This window comes from Cyprinodon tularosa, unplaced genomic scaffold (genome assembly GCF_016077235.1).
Source record: "Cyprinodon tularosa strain WSP-4 unplaced genomic scaffold, ASM1607723v1 ctg211, whole genome shotgun sequence".
Lineage (NCBI taxonomy): Eukaryota > Metazoa > Chordata > Actinopteri > Cyprinodontiformes > Cyprinodontidae > Cyprinodon > Cyprinodon tularosa.
In genome coordinates this window covers 933,802-947,185 of record NW_024038781.1, presented here as the reverse complement: position 1 = coordinate 947,185, position 13,384 = coordinate 933,802, and the positions used below count along the sequence as shown (strand labels likewise).

Sequence of the window (13,384 nt, the reverse complement as noted above, 5' to 3'; positions counted from 1 at the left end):
GGGATTCCTTGTAGTTAACCTTTCCTTTCCTGGATCAGTCCTTTTAAAGATGTATACAAAAGCCTAAAGGGGGTTAAAACAAAAAAATGTTCTTCCTGTTGAATTACAGACTGTCCAGGATGTTTATTGTTTTATGCAACACTTCCTGACACTCAGCCAGCAAACAAAACCTTCAATCTCAGCGTTGAAACTGAAATACTCATCTTTGCCCCACCTCCATTCCAGAGCAAGCTCTGCCCTGGCGGCAACCCTACCCTTATTTGAATACTCTCCAGGAATAGCAAAGCACTCATTGGCCTTCCTAGGTCACTCTTAAATCGGTTACTTATTGCAGCTAAATCTCTCCTTGAGGTTATTTGGAAGATTTGATTAATATTTGATTTAAATGCAGTCGTATCAGCATCATTATTCTGGCCTGTGGAGCTCTTTAGATGCAAAACTAAAATGATACCACGTTTCCTGGATGGTTACCAGGTCTGTCTAAGGAAGAATAATTCCAAGCATCCCTTTATAAAGGAATCTTTCACCTGTTCTTCATTGCTGAATATTCCTCTGAACCATGAATTAATTAATGGGCTGGCAGTTCAGTTTATGATGGGGCTCAAATACCAAAAAAAAGGCTTTAGTCCTCAACGCGACCAACCAGGGTTTAAATCTGACCAGTCAAAAAAAATGAGCCACTAGTGCTATAAAAATATTGTAACCAATGCTCATCACTTTTGATGGCAATCTAAATGAAATCCCATAGCATGCAAGAATAAAAAAAGATTTCAGCTTTTTTACAAAACCTTCAGCCATAGCTGTGGATTACAGGGAATTAAAGGATCAAAGTGATATGAAAGGATCTTTTTTTGTATTTAGAGGGTTTCTGCTCATTTTAATGCCCCCTTTCTTTTTCATGGCATTATTTTCCTGGAGTTTTACAGCTTTTTTTTGCCTAATTTTTAAATTTAAGGCAATGTATTTTGAAGATGGATGGAATTTCAAAAAAAAGTTTAAAATGATCCAGAAAAGGAAGCAACTTCCAATGTGAAGAACTGAAAACAATTTTCAAAATGATTCTGAATCCTGTCCCCCCCAAATATATGACCCTCTTCTTCTATTTTCTTGCTCCCATTTCATGCTTAAATACAACCTCTTTTTTATGATCTGTTGTTTTAATCCTTACAAGAACAATAACATCAAGTATCAGAGGTACACAGAAGGAGCTTTTGATATTAGCTAAAGTTGTTTTGAAGAACAAACTGTATTCAGATGACATCTTTGTTTTCTCTTTAATTATTCTATGCTGAAAGAAAACATCCAGAGATGAAATACAGTAGGATAGAGAAAAAAAAACAGTGAGTAAAAAGATGAAATGCACTGCATTTACATTCATAAAGCGTGCTCTTTGGATAGTCAATGGCAGAAGTCTCATCATCATCATCCATCATGCTTCAGTGGACAGAAAGAAAACATTCACATTGAACCTGATGAAAAAAAGCTAAGGACCAACATTTTCTAAAGAACACTTCCACTTTTTTTAGGCATGGCTACATTGGATCCACAGCTTCCTCATAAAGTGCAAAGTTGGCAGAAACGGATCTACAGAGACGCTGCAGCACTGATCTGCCATTAAGGCTCCAGAACAACTGATGTCGACGGGGAGGTTTACACCCAGGCCTGCCATCCTGGAAACAGCCTGCTGAGGTTTTTGGGGTCCATGGCTTGTTGAATGAGCAGGTTGACCTGCCCACCCACGCTGAGCACCGTTCCCTCCTCCACCCCTTTCAGCTTCTCCTGCAGACGCAGCAGCACCCTCTCTGCCACCTTGTTGGAGCTCTGGCTGTCACTGCAGATGGAACCAAAAAAGAAAGAGTTTAAATAAGTGGTTTAATGAAAACTAAATGCAGCAGAAAAGGCTTCCATTGATCACCTGGATTTACGATGGTTGACGAGGTCTTCTCCTCCCATGGTGGAGCTCAGGGTGGCATTGAGCTCCTGGTGTTCGTCGTGCTGCAGGTAGAAGGCCTTCAGAGGGTTCATGGTCCAGTCAAACAATGGGTCATACAGCAGCACCTGTCAGTCCAAAAGACAAACATTAGCTTAATATAAAAGGTGAAAGGGGAGGGGCTCTGTGTTGTGATCTGTTCTCCAGTTCTCGTACCTCTACGATTGTCAAGAGAGCCTCCTGAGAGCTCCTCATCACCTCCATCGTCTTCTCACAACATCTGAGAAGAGAATTAGTTTGCAATCAGCTTATTTCTATATCTAAAGTACCTTAAAACACTTATTTATATAATTTTCTTACAGATGCATGCAAACTGAAAGGAAAGTTATTGTGTCAAAAAAGGTCTTTAAACGCCCCCAATGCATCGGCCCTAAACAACTGAGGTGTTAGTCTGCTCTTTTAGTCCTAAAGGGTCAGATAAAAAGGCTATTTTAAATATTTTTTTAGTAAAACCCTATAAAATGTCTTTTGAGAGGCGCCGAAGTAGCCTGATATAAAAATCAGTTTGACACTCCCTGTTAAGGTGGAAAGTTAGACACTAAAAACTAAATTAAATAATCAGAGAACATAAATTATCTAAGTTTTCTTTATCTTGCTAGGAACCAAACATTGTCCAGTGATGGTTTCATGGATAATAATCTGAAAAATTTGCATTTCTAGTCTTAGGATCCACACAAAACCCCCAATGAAATTCATTGATGTTTGTTTTTGTAGCTCCAAAAAATGTATCCAGGCTGAAGAGTTATGAACATTTTTACAAGGTATTATAAAGCTGATGTCATCCATACCTCCTAAAGACCCCCTCCACTCCGGTGATGCCCATCCCATCCACTATGTCTCTGGAGAGCCTGAAGGGAACGGTTTCAGGGGTTGGGAGGATCTTCCCCTGCTCGAATGCCACACCTTAAACACCACAATTCAGCAGAGTTACATTTAGGGTCCAGGCCATGCAAGTTTGTCTGAATTCACCCAAAAGAGAATAAAGAATACCCAAGTCGATGTGGACTAGTTCAGCGCTCTGTTCATCAATCAGGATATTCTGGATATGTCTGTCCCCGAGGCCAACGATGTAGCCAACTGTAGATGGGAAACATGAGGAGTAATAATCACCAAATAAGGTTATGATTATGTAACCGACAACGCTGCAGCACGGCGATACCTATGGAGGATGTGGCCACGCTTCGTGTGTAGGCCAGTCGCTTCTCCATCCACACTGCTGGGTCTAGGAATCTTTCCATGCAGAAGTACCTAAAGACCGGTCTGAACTTCTTACACACCTCAGCGTAAGCCTCAAGCTTCTCATCAAAGCCCTGCCTCTGAGCCTCCTGCAGAGAGCCAAGAAACAAAGCAGAAGTTGGATCTTTTTTTCCAACCTTTACAAAAATAATCTGTATCCCATCTACTATTCAGGATGTGTAATGAACCATCATCCTCCTTCGGCAGGCCAGGTTGGTCCAGTCTTGAGGCCGGAACCGTTTGTGAGCTCCTTTATTGGGTTCCACCAGAAACTCCCCGATGGGCACGGTGCCCGAGCACCACTCCAGCACGCCACTGCGCTGTGAGAACGGCACCACCTGAAAGACGAGGTCATCAGAAAAGCTGCAAACAGCAACCAGATCCCTGCGACTGACAGCCACATTCAGGACTTTTTTCCTCACCTTGTATCGCCTGATGTTCAGCTTTCTCTTCCGGGTGTCCGTGTTGCGCTGCAGCAGCATGGAGCACATGCTGAAAACCTGTTGCATGACTGCGTCCTGCCGCAGGTCGTCCTGACCCTGCTCACAGAAACAGGTCACAGGGGGAGTGGATGACGTTATACTGACGTCACATTCAGCTTTTATCCCTGATTAGAAACCTTTAGATGAAGCCAATGATCGATGCTCACCAAATACTAAAGATTTTTACTCGTTTATTTATAAATATACCCAATGATGGGCAAAGAGAGAAAAACTCCACAAGTTTACATTTGTAAAAAGAATAGCTTATTGCCCGACATGTAGACATAATGGAGACCTATCCTGATTTGTTTTATAGTCCAGGTGAAAAATGCTTTCAAAAGAGCAAGTCTTCTTTGAAAGATTTCGTCTTCAGTCTGAGGAGTTACAGCTAGACTTTTGAGCAGTACTTTTTGCATCGTGAATAATTTGCATCCCAGTTCATACTGACATGGCGACTTGATGACCTTTAATAGGTCGTCCTCCATGTCTTTCATTCAGTCTTTCAAATATTTATCAGAAGGTAAGAATTAGCAACTCACAAAGGTCCAACTCTTCAATCTTGTAGCCATTTCTAATTCAAGCGTTTTCACCATCATGTGTTGTAAGTTTCTTCTCTAGATAACATCCCAGCTTACAATGGGTGCAAATATGAACTTAATAAACTAAAATATTTCATATTTTAACTAAAAAGCTAATTACCCGAAGTATTGTGACTTCCACCTTAAGTTAATGCCTGTATTAAAAACATTCCTGGATCCAGATGGTGAACCGGATCATCATTTAAGTTTAATAATTTCTTGCCGCTCATAAAACCCACCTTCTCTGTAAATTTCATCAAAATCCGTCCGTACTTTTGTCATTTCAAACAGACAAAACAAGCAACGAACCAACAGTGATGAAAACATGACCTTGTTGGCAGAGGTAAATAAGTGTTCTAGGTAACTGCTCACTCCTTTAATGAGTCAGTGCTGTAAAGTATTAAACATTCATCATCTCAGTGTGTGATCTGCTCTATTTAAGTTCTGCTCTCATGTGATAAACATTTCTCTGCCCACTCTAATGGACATTCCCTAATTACTGAGAAATGTTTGTTGTAAAAATCAATGTAATTTAAGTCCTTTTTCGATCAATGGGTGAACGGTAAGATGATTTGCCCATGGAATAGGATCACTGCGTTCACACCGGACGCAGCAGAAGCAGCAGAAGCAGCGAGTTCACATGCAAAGTCAATGGTTGACACGCATCAAGGTGCAGCAAAAGATCCCGCAGCGCGTCTGAGCAGCTGAAGCGGCGCGTCTGGAGCATTTAAGCATCTGACGCGCGCGACGCACCGTAAACATGCTGCTGCTCAAGATGGACAAATCGAACTTTTGCTGCTCAACGTGCCGCATCAACCAATAAGAGACGCTGATCTGGGAGCTGGCAGGGAGACAGACACATCGCTAATGACACAAAGCGCTATGATCGCTCCTCTGAAACAGTTTATTAGTGCCTAAATTAACTTAAAATGCTGAAACCTACCGACAAAGCGTGATCGCTTCTATTATCCTGGTTCCTGCAGTTTGGATTATGGACACGAAAACCACCTTCCAGCCACCGCTGCGAACCGCGAGGAGGTGACCGGGCCATAGGCTGCTCTTCAATGGGATTCCTACTGACAGCGCACCGCTGGTATGCGGGGATCGGAGCGGCTCTGACAGAAATAATATTGGAAGGCAGGATGGTCATCTGGATGAACTGACTGCAGTGATTAAGTTTTCAGGTGGATTTTCTCACTTAAAACATATTAAAACTACTTTATTCCCACTGATCACAGCAAATATAGCTGCAAGGCAAAGAAAGGATAGAGTAGCTCTGCCCAACGCGCGTCAGACACACTTTTCCACCGCGCAGCCAGAGCAGCAAAGCTGCTTCAGTCGCTCATCAGAACTAAACTGGTACAAGCAGCAAAAAGGAAGCAGCAGACGCGATTTTGCTGCTCCTGCTGCGTTCGTTGTGAACGTAGCATAACATTTAAAATGACCACAAAAAAAAAAAAAAACATCTACATTATCTTATTTCTGCACAGTGCTGCAGTGGGTAGCACTGCTGCCTTGCAGCAAGAAGGTTCTGGTTTCAATTCCTGGTCCAGGGCCTTTCTGCATACAGGTTGCTTGTTCTCTCTGTGCATGAGTGGGTTCTCTACGGGTACTCCAGCTTCCTACCACGATCCAAAAACATGACTGTTAGGTTTATTGGCTTCTCTAAATTCTCCTTAGGTGTGAGTATTTATGTGAATAGTTGTTTGTCTCTGTGTTTCCCTGTGAACTGTATGACGGGTGTATCTATTGCGGTGTATCCCGCATTTAGGCACCAGGACCCCTCGCAACCCAGCAGGGATAAGCGTGATTGATGGATGGATCTTATTTCAAGTGCATATTATCTGATCATCTTATCCAAGAGCACAAACACTTATTCTATTCAAGACAAATACACGTATTTTAAGAAAATTCATATATATTTTTGGATCCGTTTTTTTAAGTGGGCGTGATATTCATTAAAGTCTATGTTGAACTCTTGAGAGGTCAGCTCTGAACTGCAAGAATAAAAAACATATTAGGGGAAAATAAAACCTCAGCATGACTAACATTTGGTAAATCATTAGCCTTTAAGTGTCCCCAGAATGTTTCTGCAAACACACTTTCACACACATGTATCCACACACCTTCCCTGTTCTATCTCTCCATTAGGAGTGTCTTCATTATAGAGGTGTGAGAGCATGTTTGTCTGGGCATAAAACACTTGATTAATTATTACCTGAAGCCAAACCTAATGGAAAATAACCAGAGTGACCAGGTTCTCGTCAGAGAGCTTAGTTCAGAACAGATGAGTGTTTACAGCACTTCACAGGTGAACTTTTAACACTTGATATGCTGCATGTGGAACACCAATAAACCCACACCAGCTTACCTTCACCAGCTGTCTCCTGCTCTTGCCGTCAGTGCCCACACAGTCGATGATCTTGGGCAGGTTGACTCCTCCGGCGAGGTGGTAGTGAGGCAGGAAGCCTCTAACGGTCACCAGGTTTTCATAGCAACCAGACGGATCGACCTGTTTACAAACACCAAAGGTTGGTGTTTTTATCCAGCTTATGTCGTAAATGTTGAGCTAAAATGTTTGGTCGGTCGGTAGAGACCCACCTTAATCTCCATGGTGGGGATGACCACCTCGTCCAGGTCTTTGAGCTGCATGATGGGCTGATCAGCAGGGATGGGAATGGCCTCTGATGTACAGGATGAGCACAGAGATGAAGCACAAATCTGTTTGCTTGACAGAGTAAAACACTGAAAACTCACAATACTACAAATAAAGCCTGTGCTTCAAATAGGTTAAACTTTCTTCTAATTCTTCTATATGGACTTGCTAAGTTTTAGTCCAGCATTTCTAAAAGATCACTCCTTTTTTTTTAAAATTTTTCTAACTACCGTATTTCCGGATAATAGGCCGCTACTTTTTCACCACGCTTTTAATCATGTGGTTGATACGAAGGTGCGGCCTTACTATTAATTTTTTTCCAACCATCAGGGGTCAGAAGTCAAAGCTGGAAATTAAAGAATAAGGGGCTAATTTTCATCTAGCACAAGAGCATGCGAGCAGCAGACACGACAAAGAACAAATGTACAGAATTCAAATATTTTGAGATTTATTTGTTGCATTAAATCTGTCAAACCATTGGATAGACTGTGTTCAACTCCTGCAGAGCTGAAATAAAGAGCTGATGAAGCCCCATCTTTTATTTCCACGAACCAGTAAGCTGCTCTAAGGGTGATATGTGGAGCCCCCAATACCAGTTTGGTGGGGAACAGTTCAGTGGATATCCCCGGTTTATATATGTACATTTCCAATTTTTCTTTTTTTTTTTTACTTAGTGGGTATGTGTATAGTGAGGAGCACTCTATAGTTTGGAAAATACGGTATATATTTCTGTCTCTTTTTGACTAATTTTAAGACCAGAATCAAGGAATAAAATATTTCTAAATTTATATGAATCCAAAAATACTTAAATGATCTAAAACAGGAATAAATTGTTGTAACTCATTGTTTTTTCCAACAAGTTGTTGACATTGATAGCTTTAACTAAGAAGTATCTCCTGTAGTGGTCTGCCTTGCAGCAGATCTGAAGAATCATCTGACTGAAGACACTTTGTTTTTGTTTACCAGTCTTCTGCAGAGGATGCTCAGTTTTATTCATAAAGATTTTCTCTCATAGGAGTTCCGAAAAGAGAACTGCCCTTCTTTATCAGCTTGTTATTCCTATATAGGCCATTGGCTCTTATGCTGTTACCCCAGAAAGGGATCACACTCAGAAGATTTACAGCATCTTGCTGCAAACACTGAAGGACATACAGTAAGCTTCCATAAAAAGTAGAGTCTGATCTGAAACGCAGATAGCGAAGTAAATTTAAAGGATTAAAATATGGCTCTGGCTCTTAGAAAGCAAAACTAAATCAAAACACATTGAGGATGTTTTTAGGACTTTTCCACAATGTGGCTGATAACGACTCACTCTTCTCAGTTTTGTGCCTGCTGGCGTCCATGTAAGCCAGAGTGATGTAGGCGTCACACAGACGCTCGATCCCTCGGATCATGCTGCCTCGCTTCTTCCTGATCACAGAAATGATCTTCCGAGCCACATCGGAGCGCTCCTGCATTAGTTTGGAAAACAAAAACGATGTGGTGCCATTAAAAACCAAGGATGATACATGTTCTTATTATGAGGAACATTTTATAAGGAGAGCAGTTTCTATTCTAAAACAGTTTGGATCAGAAAGTTGCTTTTTTTTAGCAGAGCTTTTATCCACTGAGGAAGTCAAAAATACAGAATTACAGAGTTTTTATGTTTACATTTTACCGTAATATATTTGCCTTAATCAGACAGTTTTCAACTTATTTTCTATTTTTCTTTAAAACAAAAATATCTAAACATCAAGTCAAGGCAAGAAATAAGTCACATTTCCTAACGATGTCGAAAAAAAGTCTCACCTGATCAAACTGCGACAGCTGCCGCGGAGCGCTTTTTGATGGCCGCATCCTGCAGAAGCTCTCATCTTTGTTGGCGTTGACCAGAGCGAATATGATGAATAGTGTGTGATGAGGATGTTCCAAAGACGCCCTGCAGATGAGCTAAGGAGGGAAACCAAAGCAGGCACAGACAGAGATCACTCATATGAGCCTTAAGCTCAGTAATAAAAGAAAGCCATAGTCTGACTGAAGAGTAACACCAGAGGAAGGAGAGATTTAACCTGCATGTTTAGCTCATCAAGTACTGACTATACCAGATATTTAGGCTGAATCCTCTTCAGGTTTAATTTCTCTATCATTTGTGCTGATAGATCAGATACAGACTGTATAAAAATACATTTTTTTCAAAGTCTGACTTAATATTGGAGACATTTTCCTAGTTTAGCTAAGTTAGAATCACCACCATTTTTATTTCTGAGTGCTAAATACCAGAATAAAAGGAGAAAAGTGTCCAAAATTTTCTCCATAAGCGTAATTTTACACTAAGGTTGATCCGCCTTTAAGCATTGTGAGAAAAATGATAAAGCATGGAAGCCTGAGAACACCATGCCAAAGGAGTTTTGTTGCTGGAGAGACGGACGGACTTCAAAAATGGGAAAAAAATCCAGAATAAAGAACGTTATGTTGAATTATGTGGCATGACTGTGCAGAAAAGGTGTGAGATCACAGCTGACCTCCACTGGCTCTGAGGTATTAGAACTGTCAGAATGAATGAGCTCAAACTCCAGCAATTTATCACAAGAAATTTGTAGGAAGATACTTAAAACATTAGACCCAACATTTTCTATTTTAGCATTTAATGGAAAAAAATATCTTTAGTTACGTTAACTGGAATATAAAGTCAGATCTAATGGCAGATAAAGGGTGAACAGGTAGTGCGAGTGAAAAATATCCGTTTTTAGTCATTTACGTAGTTTTGAAAAGACAAAGATCTGATTTACATCAATAAGGACTTCATGGAATCCTGTGTCCTCAGAGACGCCGGCCGCCATTTTCGTTCCCATGCGGGCAGCCAGTTGATACATGAGGGGCAAAAACTTGTAGGACGGGATCTGTTTCACTCCCGTCTAGGTAGAAAAAAAGGAAAAAATGTCAGTTATGAAAATGGAGCATGTTGACCTCCTGGTTAATCACATGCGGATGTTAACCAACCTTCATTATGTCGTTGACATCTTTAATCTCAGCATTTTCCAGCCAGAGCGAAGCCAGACGGAAAATCCAGGTGTCATGCTCCTCCCCTTGTTCCAGACACTGAATGTAATTCTCCACCGCCTTGCATAGAAAGCGCTGTCGGTCTGTTCTTAGGTTGGACAGGGCCTTTTCGTCCAGCTCCAGCTCCCTTTGCACCTTTACGGTGTACCTATGAAGTCATTTCATCAGTTAACGTTAACCACGAATGCAATGACATGTCTGCACTTTTTCAAAAGTCTGTTTTGGTCCCCTGCATTTTTACTGTCCAAAAAACAAAGTCACGCTAAAATACACAGACAATCATCGAGCACTAGGACCAAGCAGAAAACCGCACCTCAAACCCTTGAAAGCCCAAAAGGAAAAAAAAAATACAATCTATGAATGTGATTTTTTCCAAGCTCATAATAATTGTAAAACTACATGTTTGTACTCTTGATGGATTGTTGCATCCCAAGTTTTTTAATTGATCATGTCATGCTTCCACATATTTTTTCATGAGAGGGATAGCAGAGATGCAAGAGAATGTGGAGTAAAAAAACACAGAAGATCTGCTAGAAAACGCTCTTAACTTATATAGTGTTTATGTTAAAAGAATTCTGTGTCGTCCATGGCGTCTACAATAACCTAGAGCCCTGTTTTTACTCCTTACAGCACACCAACCTGTTGGAAGTCACTTTACGCTCCTTCATCAGATCCACTTCCTCCTTGGCCTTCTCCAGCAGCGTCCGCTTGTTCTCAAACTCGGACGAGTTCATGTACTTGTCGATGCTCTGGTACTGAGCGTCAGAGAAGCGAGCCAGAGACAAGAAAGCCTGGGTCCGCTGGCTTTGCAGCCTGGAGTCCCGCACTCCAGAGTTCGCCTCTATCACCTCCACCGCCTGATGGGAGAACAGCATGAAGGATAGTTTATAAGATCTGAAAATTTATGGGCAGCTATAACATTACAGAAGTTAGGGTGAAACTAACAGAGCATCTGGAAAATATGCACCTATTGTACAAGAGGTTTTGGAAAAAACAGCAGCCGAGGCTCCACATCTAAACTGTGGGTCCTGAGAGGAATAAACCTGTATGATTTATTCTATTCTATTCATCTGAAGCCGCCACAGCCGCAGGGAATAAACCATAAACTTCTAGAAATGTATTATTTATCAGATCAGCCTCTTCTGATTTATCTGGACATAAATTAATAATTTATTCTCACTGTGACTCATTTGTTTCTTTCGGGTAGGCCTGCTGTTATTTCAGGGAGGGCGTAGCGTCACATATATTACACTTGAGACCCGTCTGGTTTCATGTTTACATATTAGAGCGGTTGTCCTTTGTATGTTTACATTCTAGAACGAACGATCTCGTCGGTTTATTCCATGATGATGTTTAAAAGGAGCAATAAGTGACTTTTCATTATTTTAAATAAGAAAAAGTAAAAAAATAAAAAAGTTTTTTGAAGAAGTAAAGGTTATCTTTCCAGATGAATTATGGTAAGAGGTCTCTCTCTGTGTGACAGACTGGCCGTGCTTATGTGTGCGTTCATGTGAACAGCTTCCACTCAGGGCGTACCAGCGTAGCATAGGAGGAAAATAGCAGAAAGTACCTCCAGCAGACTAAAAAGTTCACCTGAAGTCAATCGGGACTTAATGCTATAGAAAAAATTATGGTCTTAAACAAATAAGTTGTCACATAAGGAAAGAGACAAATTGGGGATGACCTTGGTGTCACGGTTCAGAGGTGGACAGTGCTTTGAAAGCAGGAGCAGCTAGCTAGCTTTTCTCCTCCTGGACTGCTGAGTAACAGCATGAAGGCAAACGTTTGGTTTTTTTGGTGAACCATTTTGTTAAACCCGTGTTGATTCAATTCAGTGAAGTGCTACGGTTGTGGCCTGTAGGTTAATTGTTGGAGTTTGACCAGCAGTGGTTCCTGTTATGTGGGGCGAGTAGCTGGTGGCCCAGCTAACAAAGTTAGTACTGTTTAATGCAACCCCATTACCTTCCATAAATACACTCAGGGTAGTCTCTCTTTTTCACAAATACCTGAAACTCGAAACAGATAACTAGTGCCTAGATTTTCTGATATGTTTGTTTTTTTTTTTTTTTTTTATCAGAATCAAAATCCTGGCCTGTTGTCTCTGCTCCAAGTTTTTTTTTCAATGATTTTTATTGGAGCCGAAAGAGGAAATAACAAAACAAAGATATATATATATATATATATATATATATATATATATATATATATATATATATATATATATACACATATATACATACAATCATACATATAAAAATATATATTCATATATATGTACATACATGAATGACTCTTGCTGTGGTCTATATCTATCTATACAGTATGTACAATATAGACAAAGCATTGCACCAAAGTAAAAATTCAAAAATTATAGTCAAACAGTCCCCCCCCCCCCTTTTTTCCTTTTTTTATTCCAAACAACAAAGAAAAAGGAAAAAGAGAACCCCCCCCCCCCCAGCTCAAAGTCCACCTGATGGAAAATAAAACAAATGGATGTCATTCATCAGGTATGAAATCCCCTGCATGTAAACCAACACCAAATCTGATGGCAGGCACCTTCAATCGGGTGTTTATAAAATAGGATAGAAAGAATTGCCACTTTTGGTAAAACTTCTGTGTAGACCCTCGAAGGGTATATTTGATTTTCTCAAGCTTCAGAAAAAACATCATGTCTTTAACCCAGAGGGATATTGAGGGACATTTATAGGACTTCCAGTGTAAAAGTAAAACACTCCTTGCCAGTAATGATGAGAAGGCAATGATCTCTTTTTGAGCAGAGCTTAGAACTAAACTAGGGTTGTGGATACTTGACAAGGTTGCAAATTTACTTTCAAGACAGAAGACATAATTGAGAAGTAGTTAGACCAAAAATTATATAACTTCGGACAGAGAAAGAGAAAACTGTGGCCCAAATTGCAGGGGGAACCTTTGTATTTCTCACATACATTCACTTCTGCTCCATGTTTTGAGTCTTTACACCGACAACTCATAGTGTAACAGAGAACATTATGTAGCCATGGGAGATTTTTGGCTTTGGTTTAATGAACAGAGTTTTTTTGTTTTGTTTTTTTGCCATCCGAGAAACAACGTTTATCCCTGGCTGACCGACTGCTGCATCATTAGTTTCAAACAAATTCCATCAACTATTGAATTCATGGTTGGAGCAAAACCAGAATCCCGTCTGCAGTCTAGTCTAGGACTGAATCCTGATCTGTGTTTCCAATGTTCATGCTAGTGGGAAGCCAGAGCCCTCTTACCCTCTCCAGGTACTTTTCCAGTATGACTCCAGGACTTTCCAGGCAGGTTTCAGCCAGCCAGTTCCCACACAGCCTGAGGCACTCGGTGAAGAGGGGAGGGAGGGCTGGATTGAAATCAACCTGATCAACATAAATCGGATCAATAC

General features: G+C 40.7%; 1 protein-coding gene across 2 annotated transcripts in view; it reads right to left on the bottom strand.

Annotated features, from left to right (window-relative positions):
- Positions 1 to 1,217: 1,217 nt before the first annotated feature.
- The window catches only part of atm (ATM serine/threonine kinase), a 38,712-nt gene continuing 26,545 nt past the window's right edge, over positions 1,218 to 13,384 (bottom strand). For both annotated transcript variants that reach the window (XM_038285548.1, XM_038285549.1), the window contains exons 48-63: positions 13,239 to 13,358; positions 10,621 to 10,838; positions 9,922 to 10,129; positions 9,711 to 9,836; positions 8,731 to 8,871; positions 8,255 to 8,393; positions 6,888 to 6,970; positions 6,658 to 6,798; positions 3,649 to 3,765; positions 3,415 to 3,564; positions 3,150 to 3,315; positions 2,981 to 3,067; positions 2,779 to 2,893; positions 2,147 to 2,210; positions 1,916 to 2,058; positions 1,218 to 1,831 (exon numbers count right to left, since the gene is read on the bottom strand). In XM_038285548.1, coding sequence (XP_038141476.1) covers positions 1,651 to 1,831; positions 1,916 to 2,058; positions 2,147 to 2,210; positions 2,779 to 2,893; positions 2,981 to 3,067; positions 3,150 to 3,315; positions 3,415 to 3,564; positions 3,649 to 3,765; positions 6,658 to 6,798; positions 6,888 to 6,970; positions 8,255 to 8,393; positions 8,731 to 8,871; positions 9,711 to 9,836; positions 9,922 to 10,129; positions 10,621 to 10,838; positions 13,239 to 13,358 — 2,199 coding nt within the window. In that variant the 3' untranslated portion in view covers positions 1,218 to 1,650. The remainder of the gene's footprint in view (positions 1,832 to 1,915; positions 2,059 to 2,146; positions 2,211 to 2,778; positions 2,894 to 2,980; positions 3,068 to 3,149; positions 3,316 to 3,414; positions 3,565 to 3,648; positions 3,766 to 6,657; positions 6,799 to 6,887; positions 6,971 to 8,254; positions 8,394 to 8,730; positions 8,872 to 9,710; positions 9,837 to 9,921; positions 10,130 to 10,620; positions 10,839 to 13,238; positions 13,359 to 13,384) is intronic.